General features: G+C 39.7%; 1 protein-coding gene across 1 annotated transcript in view; it reads left to right on the top strand.

Annotated features, from left to right (window-relative positions):
- mcmdc2 (minichromosome maintenance domain containing 2) overlaps positions 1-13,777 on the top strand; it is a 71,941-nt gene that overhangs the window by 450 nt on the left and 57,714 nt on the right. Inside the window, exons 2-5 of the mRNA XM_069921338.1 lie at positions 6,118-6,248; positions 7,312-7,371; positions 8,678-8,873; positions 11,632-11,754. Of these exons, the coding sequence (XP_069777439.1) occupies positions 6,118-6,248; positions 7,312-7,371; positions 8,678-8,873; positions 11,632-11,754 (510 nt within the window). The remainder of the gene's footprint in view (positions 1-6,117; positions 6,249-7,311; positions 7,372-8,677; positions 8,874-11,631; positions 11,755-13,777) is intronic.

Raw genomic sequence — 13,777 nt, 5'->3', positions numbered from 1 at the left:
AATGAACTAGAAAATGTAATACTAATCCTTTCGTTTGTCATAAGGCAGACAAGCAGTTGCCATGAGTATTGTCCGGTGGCCCTTTACAGTAAGAGAAAGTGAAGCAAAGGAGAGTCCCTGGGTATCCATTGTTTTGTCTCGAGCAATCCTACAGACAAACAGACTCCTATCTTTGGCAACCTGAGCGCCAGAGTCAAACTTCCAATGCAATTCAGCACTTGCGTCCCTATGGGAACCTTCTTGCCCTCAGTGTCCTTTCGAATTTGGTTGTGATTCCTGTTTTCTATGAGCCAGTCTCCAGCAGCGTGCAGCCTATGTGGGTCCTTCAGCAGCTGGGCACCTTGCTGGTCCACACTCCTTTGCTTCTCCTCAATGGGAGAAGGTGTTCTCCCCGTTTCTGGTGTCCTGCACCAGTCCACTGCTTCCCCAGAGTCTGCAGCCCCTTGAGGCTGCTGGCAGTACAGCTGCTGCCATCTTGGGCACAGACCTCAATTGCAGAATTTTAAATTAAAAAACACTGTCAGCTCCTTTAATGGGCCATTTAAAACCGACAGGGAGCTATCGATATTTGAACTGAACAGTCGAACCCTGCGGAGGAGTGCTGTGTCTCCACTCCCTGCTCTCCCCGAGTCCACACCAGCATTAGCTCTGTCATTACAACAGCTTGTCAGCACCACCATTTAAAAAATTTATGTACTATTATTTGCTGGGAAAGACATTATGTCCTTTACAAAGTGAAAAGAAACATGAGATATAATCAATAAGAACATCTCCTCCACACTCTCCATCAGTACTGGAGCACCAAAGGGCTGGTTCTTACCTCCCTGCTCTACTCACTATACCCCTACAATTGTGTGACTCAGTATGACAACAACAAGACTATCTACAAATTCACTGATGACACCATGGTAATGGGTTGTATAAAAATGGGCGAGGAGACAGCATACAGGAGAGAGATTGAAAACTTGGCACCAACAACAACCTTGCATTCAATGTCACCAACACGAAGGAGCTGATTGTTGACTTCAGGAAGGGAAAATCAGATGTGTATGATCCAGTGATAATTGGAGGATCAGAGGTGGAGAGGGTTCTTAGGGAGTCACTATCTCGGAGGTTCTTACCTGGATGCTACACACTAATGGTGTTGTGAAGAAACTATATCAGCTCATTTACCTCCTCAGGAGTTTGCAGAGGTTTGGTATGACACTGGAAACCCTGGTAAATTTCTACAGATGTGTGGTGGAAAGTGTGCTGACTGGCTACATTGCTGTCTGGCATGGGGACAGTAATACATCTGAGTGTAAAGCCCTCCATAAGGAAGTGGACACAGCCCAGGACATCACAGGCAAAATCCTCCCCACCATCAAGAACATCTATAGGGAACGCTGTTGTCGGAGAACAGCAGCAATCATCAAGAATCCACACCATATGTTCTGTTCTTGTTGCTACCATCAGAAAAGCATAAATGCTTCAGTACCATCAAACCTCATTTAAGGACTCTTACTTTGGCATTTTATTAGATTTTTTTCTCTCTGCATTGCACAATCACTTCATTTACATTTCTTTATTTGTTTACATGTGTACATTAAGTATAGATTTTTTTTTTGCAGTGCCAAAAAGTGGTAATTCTGCCTTGCCCGCGGGGAAGAAAACCTCATGAGATATCATGTATGTACTCTGGCAATAAATCTGAAATCATTCTGGGCTTGTCCCATTTGCCTGCATTCGGTCCATATTCTTTGCTCTTCCTAGCCATATATCTGTCTAATTACAGTGAAACCCCTGGTATCCAGCACTGATGGGGATTGGTAGATGCTGGATAAGTGAATTTTCTGGTTGTTTGTGATTGCGTGTTGTGTGTGAATGCCGAACTAACAGTGAGGCACACCAATTTTAAACTTCCATACTTTTTACCTCTTTATTTTCTGCAATATTTTTGCCGGTTGTTCAAGACTGCCAGTTGCTTGAAATTTGGATAACAGGTTTACTGTATCCTTTGAATGTCAAAATTGTACCTGCTTCTGCACTTCTACAGCAAATAAGAATTTTCAAGCATCTGTATATTGCACAATGTACATTACAATATCCATTAACAGAATTTATTATGAACATACCTTGAAAGTCATTGTTTTGCAGCAGTATTACTGTGCAAATATTGCTGTGAATTACATTTAAATATATATAAATTAATGCAAAAGAAGAGAAGCAAGATGGTGTCTGTGGTTCGTTGTCCATTCAGAACTCTGATGGCAGAGGAGAAGAACCTGTCTTTGTCTGTTGAGTGTTCGTCTTCAGGCTCCTGTACCTCCTTCCCAATGGTGGCAGTGTGAAGAGGGTTGATGCTGCTTTCTTAAGACACTGCCTTGTGTAGATGTCATCGATGGAGTGAAGACTGATGCCCATTATGGTGCTGGCTGAGTTCCAAACTCTGTCATTTTGTTCCAGTCCAGTGCATTGGCACCTCCATAGCAGACAATGATGCAACCAGGCAGAATGTTTTCTACGGTGCATCTATAGAAATTTCCAAGTCTTTGGTAACCTGTCGAATCTCCTCAAACTTCTTTAGAAGTATAGCCGCTGGTGAACCTTCTTTGTAATTGCGTCGCCATGAAGGCCCCAGGACAGATCTTCAAAAATGTTGACACCCAGGAATTTGAGGATCTTACCCCTTTCCACTGATGACCCCTCAAAGATTTATTTGTGTTCTCTCTTGATATTCCCTTCCTGAAGTCCACAATCAGCTCCTTAATTTTGCTAACATTGAGTGCAAGGTGGTTGTTGTGACACCACTCAATCAGCTGATCTTTCTCCCTCCTACACACTTACTTATTGGTGTCTGCAATTCTGCCAATGACCATGGTGTCATCGGCAAATTTGTAGGTGGCATTTGTATTGTTCCTGGCCCCGCAGTCATGGGTGTAGAGTGAATAGAGCAGTGGGCTAAGCACACAACCTTGAGGAGCAACTGTGTGAATTGTCGGTGAGGAGGAAACATTTCCAATTCATACTGACTGGTCTTCTGATGAGGAAGTCAAGGTTCCAGTTGCAAAGGCGGGTGCAGAGCTTGTTGACCAGCACTGAAGGTATGAGAGTGTTGAAAGCTGAGCTGTCACCTGATGTACATTTCACTGTGGTCTAGGTGATATTGCATCTGCTGTGGAGTGATTGTGATGGTAGGCAAATTTCAATGGGTCCAGTTCTTTACTAAAGTATGAGTTCATTCTGGCCATGACCAACCTCCCAAAGCATCACAGTAGATGTGAGTGCTACTGGGCGAGAGTCATTGAGGCAGTTCACTCAGCTCTTCTTGGGCATTGGGATGATTTATGGCCTTTTGAAGCATGTGAACTTTCAACTTCAGAAATGAGAGATTGAAAACGTCTGTGAACACTTTAGCTAGTTGGTTGGCACAGATTTTCAGTACCCTGTCAGGTACGCCAGATGCCTTGCGAGGAGGGTTCATCCTCTTGAAAGATGTTCTGACACTGGGCTCAGAGATGTATTATCATAGGGTTGTCAGCTTCTGGGATTCTCATAGGTATCATTGAGTGCTCCTTTTTAAAGCGAGCATAAAAGGTGTTCTTATTGAGTAGGGAAGCATCATTGCCATTTATGCTATTCGGCCTGGCTTTGTAAAATTTAATTATTCCCTGTCATCACTGGTGAGCATGTGACTCTGTCTCTAGCTTCCCTCGGAGATGCCCCTTTTACTGAGATGGCCTTCCATAGGTTATACCTGGACTTTCTGTAGAGATCTGGATCACTGACCTTAACTATCAATCTTGCCTCAGCAGATTGCAAATCTTCTCATTCATTTACGACTTCTGGTTGGGGTATTCACTGTATGTGCACATACTCATTATCATTCCTCCGGCAGCTCATTCCAGATACGGATCACCCTCTGAGTGTAAGAGTTGCAACTTAGATCCTCTTTCACCTTAAACTTAGGCCCGTAGTATAGACTCATCAACCCTGGGAAAAAGACTGTGAGCAGACCCATGCCCCTCGTGATTTTATAAACTTCTATAAGATCACCTTCAGCCTCCAATGCTCTAGGGAATAAAGACATGTACTCTAATGTCCCTGTGCATTAGAATGTGTTTACACTTTTCACTAAATAAGTATAACCTTGTTTTAAAAGTGACACACTGCATTAGATAGGTTTTGTTAAGTCAAATTTAATATAAAGTATTTTGATTTTTGTGCACCCCATCTTCATTGGACTAATTGTTTTTCCTGCCCTGCAGTCCTATTGCTGCATTAAATCCATTACTATAAATTCTGGAAATGAGCATTATACGATCATAGATACATTATGAAAACAAACCCTCTGGCCCACTGTGTGTGGCCGTGCAACCATTAATCATCTATTTGCGCTAATCCTATATTAATTCTACATTTTTGTTCTCCCCACATTCATAACATCTACGCACAAGGTCAGTTTAGAAGAACAAGTAAATCAATCAACTTACATATCTATGGCAAGTAAGAATTTTGGTGCAGATTACATTGTATATGATAATAAACTCATTGTCAGTCTCACTTATTAAGGGGAGAATGTACATACTGCGCCTGACAGCTCCTTTGGTCATTGAACCTGGGTCTCTGGTACATCTCTACTGGATCGCCCAGATAGAAATACAAAATCCCAACAGGTGCTTCCCCAAATCATGTCCTGTAGGCTTTCATTGAAATGCAATTGTATGTTATTACAATAAACAAACAAATAAATGTATTACTTAAGTTTTATAAACTCAATTTTTTTGGCAAGTGGTGAATCTGAAATGAAATTGGCACATTTAATCAACCTGCTCCCCAATACCAGTTTTAGATAAGATAAAAGATCAAGCTTTAGTTTACCTACCCAACTCAGAACTCAAGGAAAGTCAAATACGAGGATTGAAGGCTCCCTGCTCAAGTTCCAGCCAACTTCAGAGAAATTTCTAGTTACAATAGTATGGTTAACTTGTTAACAGGTTTAACATGGTGTGCTGTCATTTTCCATGATGAGGAGCAATTTTAAATGGAATAAATCTAGTAAAAATATTTTTATTAACTTGTGCTTGTGACAATTTGACAATTGTAATGTCATACTGGACAGTGTTGCAGCACGCCATATGGAAATTAGAAGCAAATGGAGGTCCCGGCAAGATTATAGTACTTGACGTACCAAGCAAGAATTTTCATCTTACAGCTCTGGGTGATGCTATTTGTATAAATAGATATTACAGAGTAAAATCTGCAACTAACAGGTTATCTCTAACATTGTAAACAACAATATTTTGAGCACAGTTTACAAAGTAGAGGAATACAATGAAAAAGAAGATTAACACCAAGCAAGGACAGCAAAAGAACATTTCATGAGCTTCATTCAGGAGTCTGATGGCTGAAGGGAAGAAATTGTCTTTAAACCTGTTGGTGCATGTTTTCAGACGCGTAAGGCTTCTATCCAATGGAAAGAGGGAGAAGAGAGTGTGTCCACAGTGTGATGAGTCTTTCAGAATGTTGGCGGACTCTCCTTGGCAGTAGGAGATTATAAAAGATATTGTGGTCCAGTAATAGGAGAATCTAATATTACCTGATCCATCCAGAATCATTTCTTGAATTATGGTTTTCCGGGACCAACTGACATCCATTTGTTGCACCTATGGTCTCACCCCTTATCCAGAACACAGCAAGAACAGAGTTCTCACATTCCTCCCCAGCAATCTCTAATTTCAACAGACAATCCTTTGCAATTTCTGCCAGCTTCTACAAGATTTTACTGCCATTACATGATTCCCCTCCTCTTTCAGCATGTCAAAGAGATTGCTTCCTTCAGAAGTTCTGGATCTGTTTTTCCATCTTGCCAGCCACTCCCAATGTTATGGCACTTTTAAGATTTTGCATGAGAGAGTGCCTAAAGATAGAGAGTAATTGGTAATGATGGAAGGGAAGATTGAGTCATGAAGGGTGTAATGCTTTATAAATGCTGAAAGGAAAGGAATATGTGTAGTGGTAGGATCTTGTTGGAGCTGACATTTTAATAACCCTGTCTAATATGTAAGTACTTTTTTTTTAGCATTTTATAAGATCTGAAATTATAAATATTTATTTTAATATGTGCTTATTTTACAGATTCCAAACAGTGTTATGCTGTTTATCGCTTCATTATTCATGTGAATCCAGCTGATCTAACGGAGTTGGATGCTAGACTTGGTAACTGTGTTCTTCATCAGCCAATAAGAGCCACCTGTTTGTTTCAGTCTGTGAGTAAAAAAAGTCCTGAATGATCCCAGTGGAGTATAAACAATGATAGAGTAAAATGCCTGGTATCCAGAATTCAAGCAACTGGCAAAAATATTGAGGAAAATAAATTTTAAATTAAATAAGAATAAAATAATAGGTAAAAATACTCATTTAAAACTGTAAAAGTAAATGTTCTCTGAAGTAACACATAAACCTTTGGTGAAGACGGAAGCAAATATTCAGCCAGCAGAGTGCCTTGTAGCCGCTGTTGAATCAAGTTGCGTGCAACACCAATGACATCACCCAGGATGAAGAGCTCGTTGATGCTACTTGTGATTGGGGTGACTTTCTTAAAGTATCTCTTTAGTAAGAATCAGCCTGGCCTGAGGCTTTATTTGTAAATTTGGAGGAGGGGGTTAATTATCTACAATGTTATTGATCATTATTTTTCAGGGAGCTCCAAGGAACTTGCAGATGCAGTGACAGTTAAATGTTTTAAAAGAATGTGAAATTAAATAAAGTAAAATGCTTTAAGGTTTATATATTCATACAAGTGATGTTTGTTCAGTGTGATTACACTATTGTATTTTTGCCTTTTAAGTGGTTTACTCTGAAAGCAGGTGTATTAATTAGGCATTGTAAGTATAAGTCTCTTTTTTCTTTGGCTTGGCTTCGCGGACGAAGATTTATGGAGGGGTAAATGTCCACGTCAGCTGCAGGCTCGTTTGTGGCTGACAAGTCTGATGCGGGACAGGCAGACACGGTTGCAGCGGTTGCAGGGGAAAATTGGTTGGTTGGGGTTGGGTGTTGGGTTTTTCCTCCTTTGTCTTTTGTCAGTGAGGTGGGTTACTGCATAAGTCTCAAGCAACTGTAAAATGCACTTATTCAGCACCTTAGGTGCAGGATACCAGGGTTTTTTCTGTATTTGCATTTTCAGTTCCAGGTTTCATCATTTAAATAGCCCGATTTAAGCCATAAGTAAAGTATAAAAGTCTGCAAACACCATAAAATACAATACTTGAGCCCTGATTGTGTTAAATCAAGCAGTTTTCAAGTTAATCAATTTACGAATATATTTTGCAGGTGTGCTTTACATCCATCAAGGTGCTGTCATTAATTTCACAATTACAAACAGAAAATCAGGTAAATGGGCATATCAAGTACTGTCTAAAATTTATCAAGCCTAATGGGCTGTTTGTACGATGACCCTTCTTTAGATACACGATGTATATGGATTGAACTAACAGCTAGCTGGCTGATCCAATGAGACAGCTGGTTAATGGTGCACATATCGGCATGTTCCAGACTTGAACGCCTGGATGTGGTGGTAGGATTGCACTGATGTTCAGCTTTGGATGTAGCTAACTATCTCCATCATTAAACTTGACTTTGAAGATGAAGATGTTTCATATCAACTTGAAATGGAAGGCTGGATGTACTCTGTATATGATTCCCTAATCTTATGCCAGGTGTAACTGGACCATCTTCAGGTCAAGTTTATTGTCAACTGATTGTATATGTACAACCTGACAAAACAGCATTTTCCGGTCCTCTGTGAAAAATATGCAGCCACACAGCACACATATTGACAAACAATGCATATTCGGGGCAGGTATTTCATCTATACAAATAAATAAAGCTTGATTTGTACATATGAACGTCTCGGATGGTTAGTGTGACCAGTCCCTTTGGTCGTTCAGCACAATCCAAATGATTTGAAGGGATCATTCAGCTTTATTCAAAATGTATAACTATAACTTAAAATTCCAGTTGATTGTATCTAAAGTAAATTTATTTTTTTTAAATGTTAATGTTTAAAATGCTCTTCATTTTGAGCTGTGCAGATGTGAGGCATTGGGCAGGCCATGAAATATCTTTCTCAAGTGCTTTTGCACTGCCTTTTCAGTCAAGCCCTCTGAGGTATGTAAATAAAGCCCTGGATGCTGAAAATTCAATTAAAGTACATCAACCAGTACTACAAAATTTCAGCTCCACTGGTTCCTATAGATCCCTCTCCCACATTCTCTGCAACTTAAAACTTACTTGTTTTGCCTTTCTTCTGATTCTGATGAAAGGTCTTTGTTCCAAACGTTGACTTCTTATTCTTTCCATCGATTCTGCTTGACCTGCTCTTTTGAACAGTTTCTTTCAAATCTTTGTAATTAATTGAAATATCTTTACTGTTTTGTTGTCATGCTAATAGGTAAGACAGTAATGGCTAAAACACAATACAATATTAAACAGAATTAAACATTTTCAATTGTGCTTTTTATTTTTACCTTCCAACTGGAAGTGTCACACTGCATCGTGTAGTCAACTATTTTAATATTCAATCTTCCAACTTTGAACCAATAGTACTACTGGGTATTAGAGGCACTAAATTAAATTATTTAGTTATTTTAAAATCAAATTGCTAAAAGCATTAATAACTTGATCTTCTTTTCTCAAGGTTAATGTTGTGCTAAAGTTGACACACTTACCTCCATTATCAAGCTACTCACTTAACCTTTGCCAGTTCCCCCGTGGATACCAATTACTGAGGTACTATACGGTAGAAGGACTGGTTATTGCAGTGACAACTGTAACAAAGTACACACAAGGTGCAAGATTCCTTTGTTCTGAATCAAGTTGCCCCTTTTCAATAGGTAAGAAAAATGCTAAACAGAAAACTTAATAAAAGCTTGTGTTTCGAATGTGTTGTTTTTATTTATTCGTACCGTCTATTGTACATTTTTATTCAAAGTTTGTTTTATTATCTTTGGAGCGTGAATTTGGAAATGTTGAAATTAAACTTTACACTGAATAGTTTCCATCATTTTTCTAAGTAGATTCTGAAGTTCTTTCTTTGTTTTTGTAAATATTCCTGACCTTCCTTGATTTTAAATTTTGTTTTTTTTCTTGCATAGATTGATGACATATTTCTGCTCCCAAAGTGAATGTGCATTTGTAAAGTATTACATCCTTTAAAAAAAATCTAGTTAATTTATGGCCTTTAATTTATTTTGCGACTTCATATTTATTGTGGAGTACGTAAATGACATCACATACAACCTTGAGATTCTTTTTTCCTGCAGGTGAGGCAGAATTACCTCTTACTGGTACAGGTACACAATCTTTTATCCAGATATCTAAAATCCGGAAAGTTCCAAAATCCTTCAAGTGAGGAGAGAGGCAGCAGCGCGAGTTGGGCAGGCGAGGGGGAGAGACCGGCAGCATGAGTCAGGCAGGCGAGGGGGAGAAGCTGGCAGCGTGAGTCAGACGGGCAAGGGAGAGAGGCCAGCAGCGCGAGTCAGGTGGGCGAGAGACTGGCAGCACGACTCGGGCGGGCAAGAGACTGGCAGCGCGACTCAGGCAGGTGAGGGTGGGAGACTGGCAGCACGAGTCGGGTGGGCGAGGGGGGGTGAGACAGTAGCGCAACTGGAAGGGGGTGGGGATGGATACAGCAGCACAATTCAGGTGGGATTAAATCTGGCTTTCTGAAATCTGTAAAAATCCGAAATTTGGAACACACTGTCCCCCAAGGGTTCTGGATAAAGGATTGTGTACCTGTAGTGCAATAAAAACCTATACATGTAAACAAATAAAGAAATGTAAACAAACTGACAACAATTTAGAGGAAAAATAAATCAATAAAGAGCAAATGAATGAGTCCCTGATTGAGTTTATTGTTGAGAAGTCTGTTACCTATATCTCTTTCCTTATGGTCACAGCAAGAACAGAGTGTGTGCCAGGTGGTGTAAATCCCTAATGATCGCCACTGCTCTCTGTAGATATTCTTGATGGTGGGGAGGGTTTTGTCTGTAATGTCCTGGACTATGTCCACTACCTTTTGCGGGCTTTATGCTCAGGAGTATTGGTGTCCCCATATCAGACCATGATGCGGCAGTTCATCACACTTTCCACCACATATCTGCACAAATTTTTCAGGGTATCCAGTGTCATACCAATCCTCCGCAAACACCTAAGGAAGTAGAGGCACTGACATGCTTTCTTCACGATCCGATTAGTGTGCTGGATCCAGGAAAGATCCTCCGAGATAGTAACTCCCAAGAACTTAAAATTTGCTCACTCTCTCCACCTCTGATTTCCATCAATGATCACTGGATCATACACATCTGGTTTTCCCCTCCTGAAGCCAACAATCAGCTCCTTGGCTTTGGTGACATGTTGTTGGTTCACCATTCAGCCAAGTTTCCATTCTCCCTCCTGTATGTTGACACATCACTCCTTTTTATACAATCCACTACTGTGGTGTTATCAGCGAATTTATATATGGTATAGTTGTCGTACTGAGTCACATAGTCATTGGTGTAAAGTGAGAGGAGCAGGGAGCTAAGAACACAGCCCTGTGGTGTCCTGGCACTGATGGAGATTGTGGAGGAGATGTTCTTTCCAATCCTCACTGATTGTGGTTTGGAGGTAAAGAAATCAAGAATCCAGTTACACAGAAGGGTATTACTGTGCAGGACAATGCTACAAACAACAAATGCTTTACTTCAAAGGTATTGGTTAATTTTTTTTGTCACGATCGTTTCTCTTAAATGCAATTGCTATCACTGTTTCAAGCTGATATTTCAAAAATAAATTTAAGCAGCCAGCCCAACCGCGATTGCAAGTTATTAGTAGATAACACTGTACAATGAAGACTTTTCTTCCTTAACACTCTTGGGTGAATATTATGGATTTTGGGCTGCTGATCACAAAAATCACCTTAAATATTTCCTATTTGATGTTTTTCAGATGTAACCTATTGTATTTTATGTCTCCTTCAAGCATACAAAGCCATGAAGTGCAACGTGTCATTGAAAATTAATTTTCTGCATTTGCACTTGGACTTCTTCCCTGCGGGTCTTGGTGCAGTCAGTGACGAACATGGTGAAAGGTTTCACCAAGTCATTGCGACCATGGAAAAGCAGTATCAGGGCAACTGGAATCAATCAATGCTGATTGACTATTGTTGGACATTGAGCCAAGAGGCATTAGATGCTGAGTACAAATGAAAATCAGAGGTAAAATATTTTTAGGTCAGTTGAACTAATGCAATGTGTCAGCATCAATTTGTCGTTAAACATGCTAAATTCAATGAAAGTTAATTTAGTGTTTCTTTGACATCCTACCTGATACAGCAAATCTGAAATTATCTTTGTGTTCAGCTGGAAGTTGTCAATCATAATCCCCATTTTTTTCAGGAAGCAAACCTTTTGAAAAACTCTGTTGTCCAGTGTAATTTTTGATCTGCGATCCCTTCTGATCCAAAGCTGTTGGTACATCAGTGTGGTTCATGACCAGTCTTTGTGAATATGTTTTGCACTGATATTAAGAACTCATCAAAATTAACTCAGAATTCTGAAAAAGCTTTGAATATTATAAATTAAAAAGGTATGATGTAATTACATATACCAGGCTTTCGATATATTCGGGTACATACTGTAGGCGCTACGGAATCGGCAACTGTACGAAATGACTTTACGTGCACCTTGTGCAACTCTACACTCAAGGAAGATGTAAAATTCAGAGTTCTGGGTGGTATGTACACAATTTTCATAAATTCCTAATTTCTGAATGAATGAAATAAGGATACTTTGTAAGGTTAGTAGTGAGAGCTAATTCTAAAACAATAGTGAAAGATCTTTAGTATAAAGTGAAGGACTGAACCTGGTATAAATTTTCTTTTTAAAACTAAACCTATTTTGGAAATATAAATGTTGAATAATGTTTCATGTGATTAGCATCCATTACCAAGCCACTACAGTTGACTTCAGTAGCCTAAGGTTACAATGAAAAGAAGAGAAAGAATCCTTCTTCCCATTACCACTACTCACTGAAAGCACTTTGTGGAGATGTGTGTATGGATGGATAGTGGAAGACTAGTTTCAACTATTTTAACTCATCTTTCAATCAGCTTCCCCTCAAATCTTACTATTTCACAGACATGGCTTTGTTGATCACCAGAATGAGTTTTTAACAATTGAAAATGAAACTTGGCAGTGCCTTCACAAGGAAAACGGATAGGGGAAAAGTTAGTGAAGAGCAAAATGTTTCTTTCAAAAGAGTGAAACACAAACATCTGCAGAAACTGTGATTGTAGTAAACAGAAATTCCAGAGGAACTCAGCAAGTCTCATAGTGTCTATCGGAGGTAAAGATATATAATCATCGTTTCGGCCTAAGCTCTTCTTCAAGGTATGAGTAAGGGCTCAGGCCTGAAATGTCAGTTATATATCTTTACTCTCTATGGACGCTGTGAGACCTGCTGAATTCCTCCAGCATTTCTGTATTTTTACTATGTATATTTCAAAACACCAGTTAAGCTGTTCATTTATGATGTGTCAGCTTGTATTATTTTTCTGCTTAGCCACTATCATTCTGCTTCTATTATTCTGGCAAAAAAGAACCATTGTACAAGTGAATATGTTTAGGCCTCAATTTTCAATTTGTGTGTTGTGTTTCTGTTATGTAAATAATGTGGAGTAGGAACTGTAGAACCATAGACATTACAGCACAGAAACAGGCCACTTCGGCCCCTCTAGTCTGTGCCAAACCAGTTTTTTTTCTTGCCTAGTCCCATTGACCTGCACTCAATCCATAGCCCCCCATAACTCTCCCATCCATAAACCTGCCTAAATTTCCCTTAAATGTTAAAATCAAGCTCACACCCACCACTTCAGCAGGCAGCTCATCCCACACTCCCACCACTCTGTGTGAAGAAGTTCCCTCTCATGTTTCCCCTCAACTTTTCCCCTTTCACCCTTAACCCATGTCCTTTTGTTTGAATCTCACCCACCTTTAATGGAAAAAGCTTATCTACAATTACTCTGTTTATTCCCCTCATAATTTTAAATACCTCTATCAAATAACCTCATTCTTCTGTGCTCCAGGAAATAAAGGCCTAACCTGTTTAACCTTTCCCTGTAACTCAGTCCCTGAAATCAAGACAATATCCTAGTAAATCTCTCTGCATGGTCTCTATCTTATTGCTATCCTTCCTATAGTTAGGAGACTAAAACTGCCAACAATATTCCAAAATTGGCCTCACCGATGACTAACACAACTTTAACATAACATCTCAACTTCTGTACTCAATACTTTGATTAATGAAGGCCAATATGCCAAAAGCTCTCTTTACAACCATATCCACATATAATGCCACTTTCAGGGAATTATGTATCTGTATTCCCAGATCCCTCTGTCCTACTGCATTCCTCAGTGCCCTACCATTTACCGTGTAAGTCCTTTCTTGGTTTGTCCTTCCAAAATGCAACACCTTACACTTGACTGCACTAAATTTAATTTGCCATTTTTCAGCCCATTTACTAGCTGGTCCAGATTCCTCTGTAAGCTTTGAAAACCTTCTTCACTGTCTACAACACCTCCAATCTTAGTGTCATCTGCAAATTTACTAATCCAATTTACCACATTATCGTCTCGATCATTGATATAGATGACAAACAACAATGATCCCAGTACTGATCCCTGAGGTACACCACAAGTCACAGGCCTCCAATCTGATAAGAAATCATCCACCACTAACCTCTGGCTTCTCTCGTCCA

This window comes from Narcine bancroftii, chromosome 2 (genome assembly GCF_036971445.1).
Source record: "Narcine bancroftii isolate sNarBan1 chromosome 2, sNarBan1.hap1, whole genome shotgun sequence".
NCBI lineage: Eukaryota > Metazoa > Chordata > Chondrichthyes > Torpediniformes > Narcinidae > Narcine > Narcine bancroftii.
This window is presented reverse-complemented; position numbering and strand designations above follow the sequence as displayed.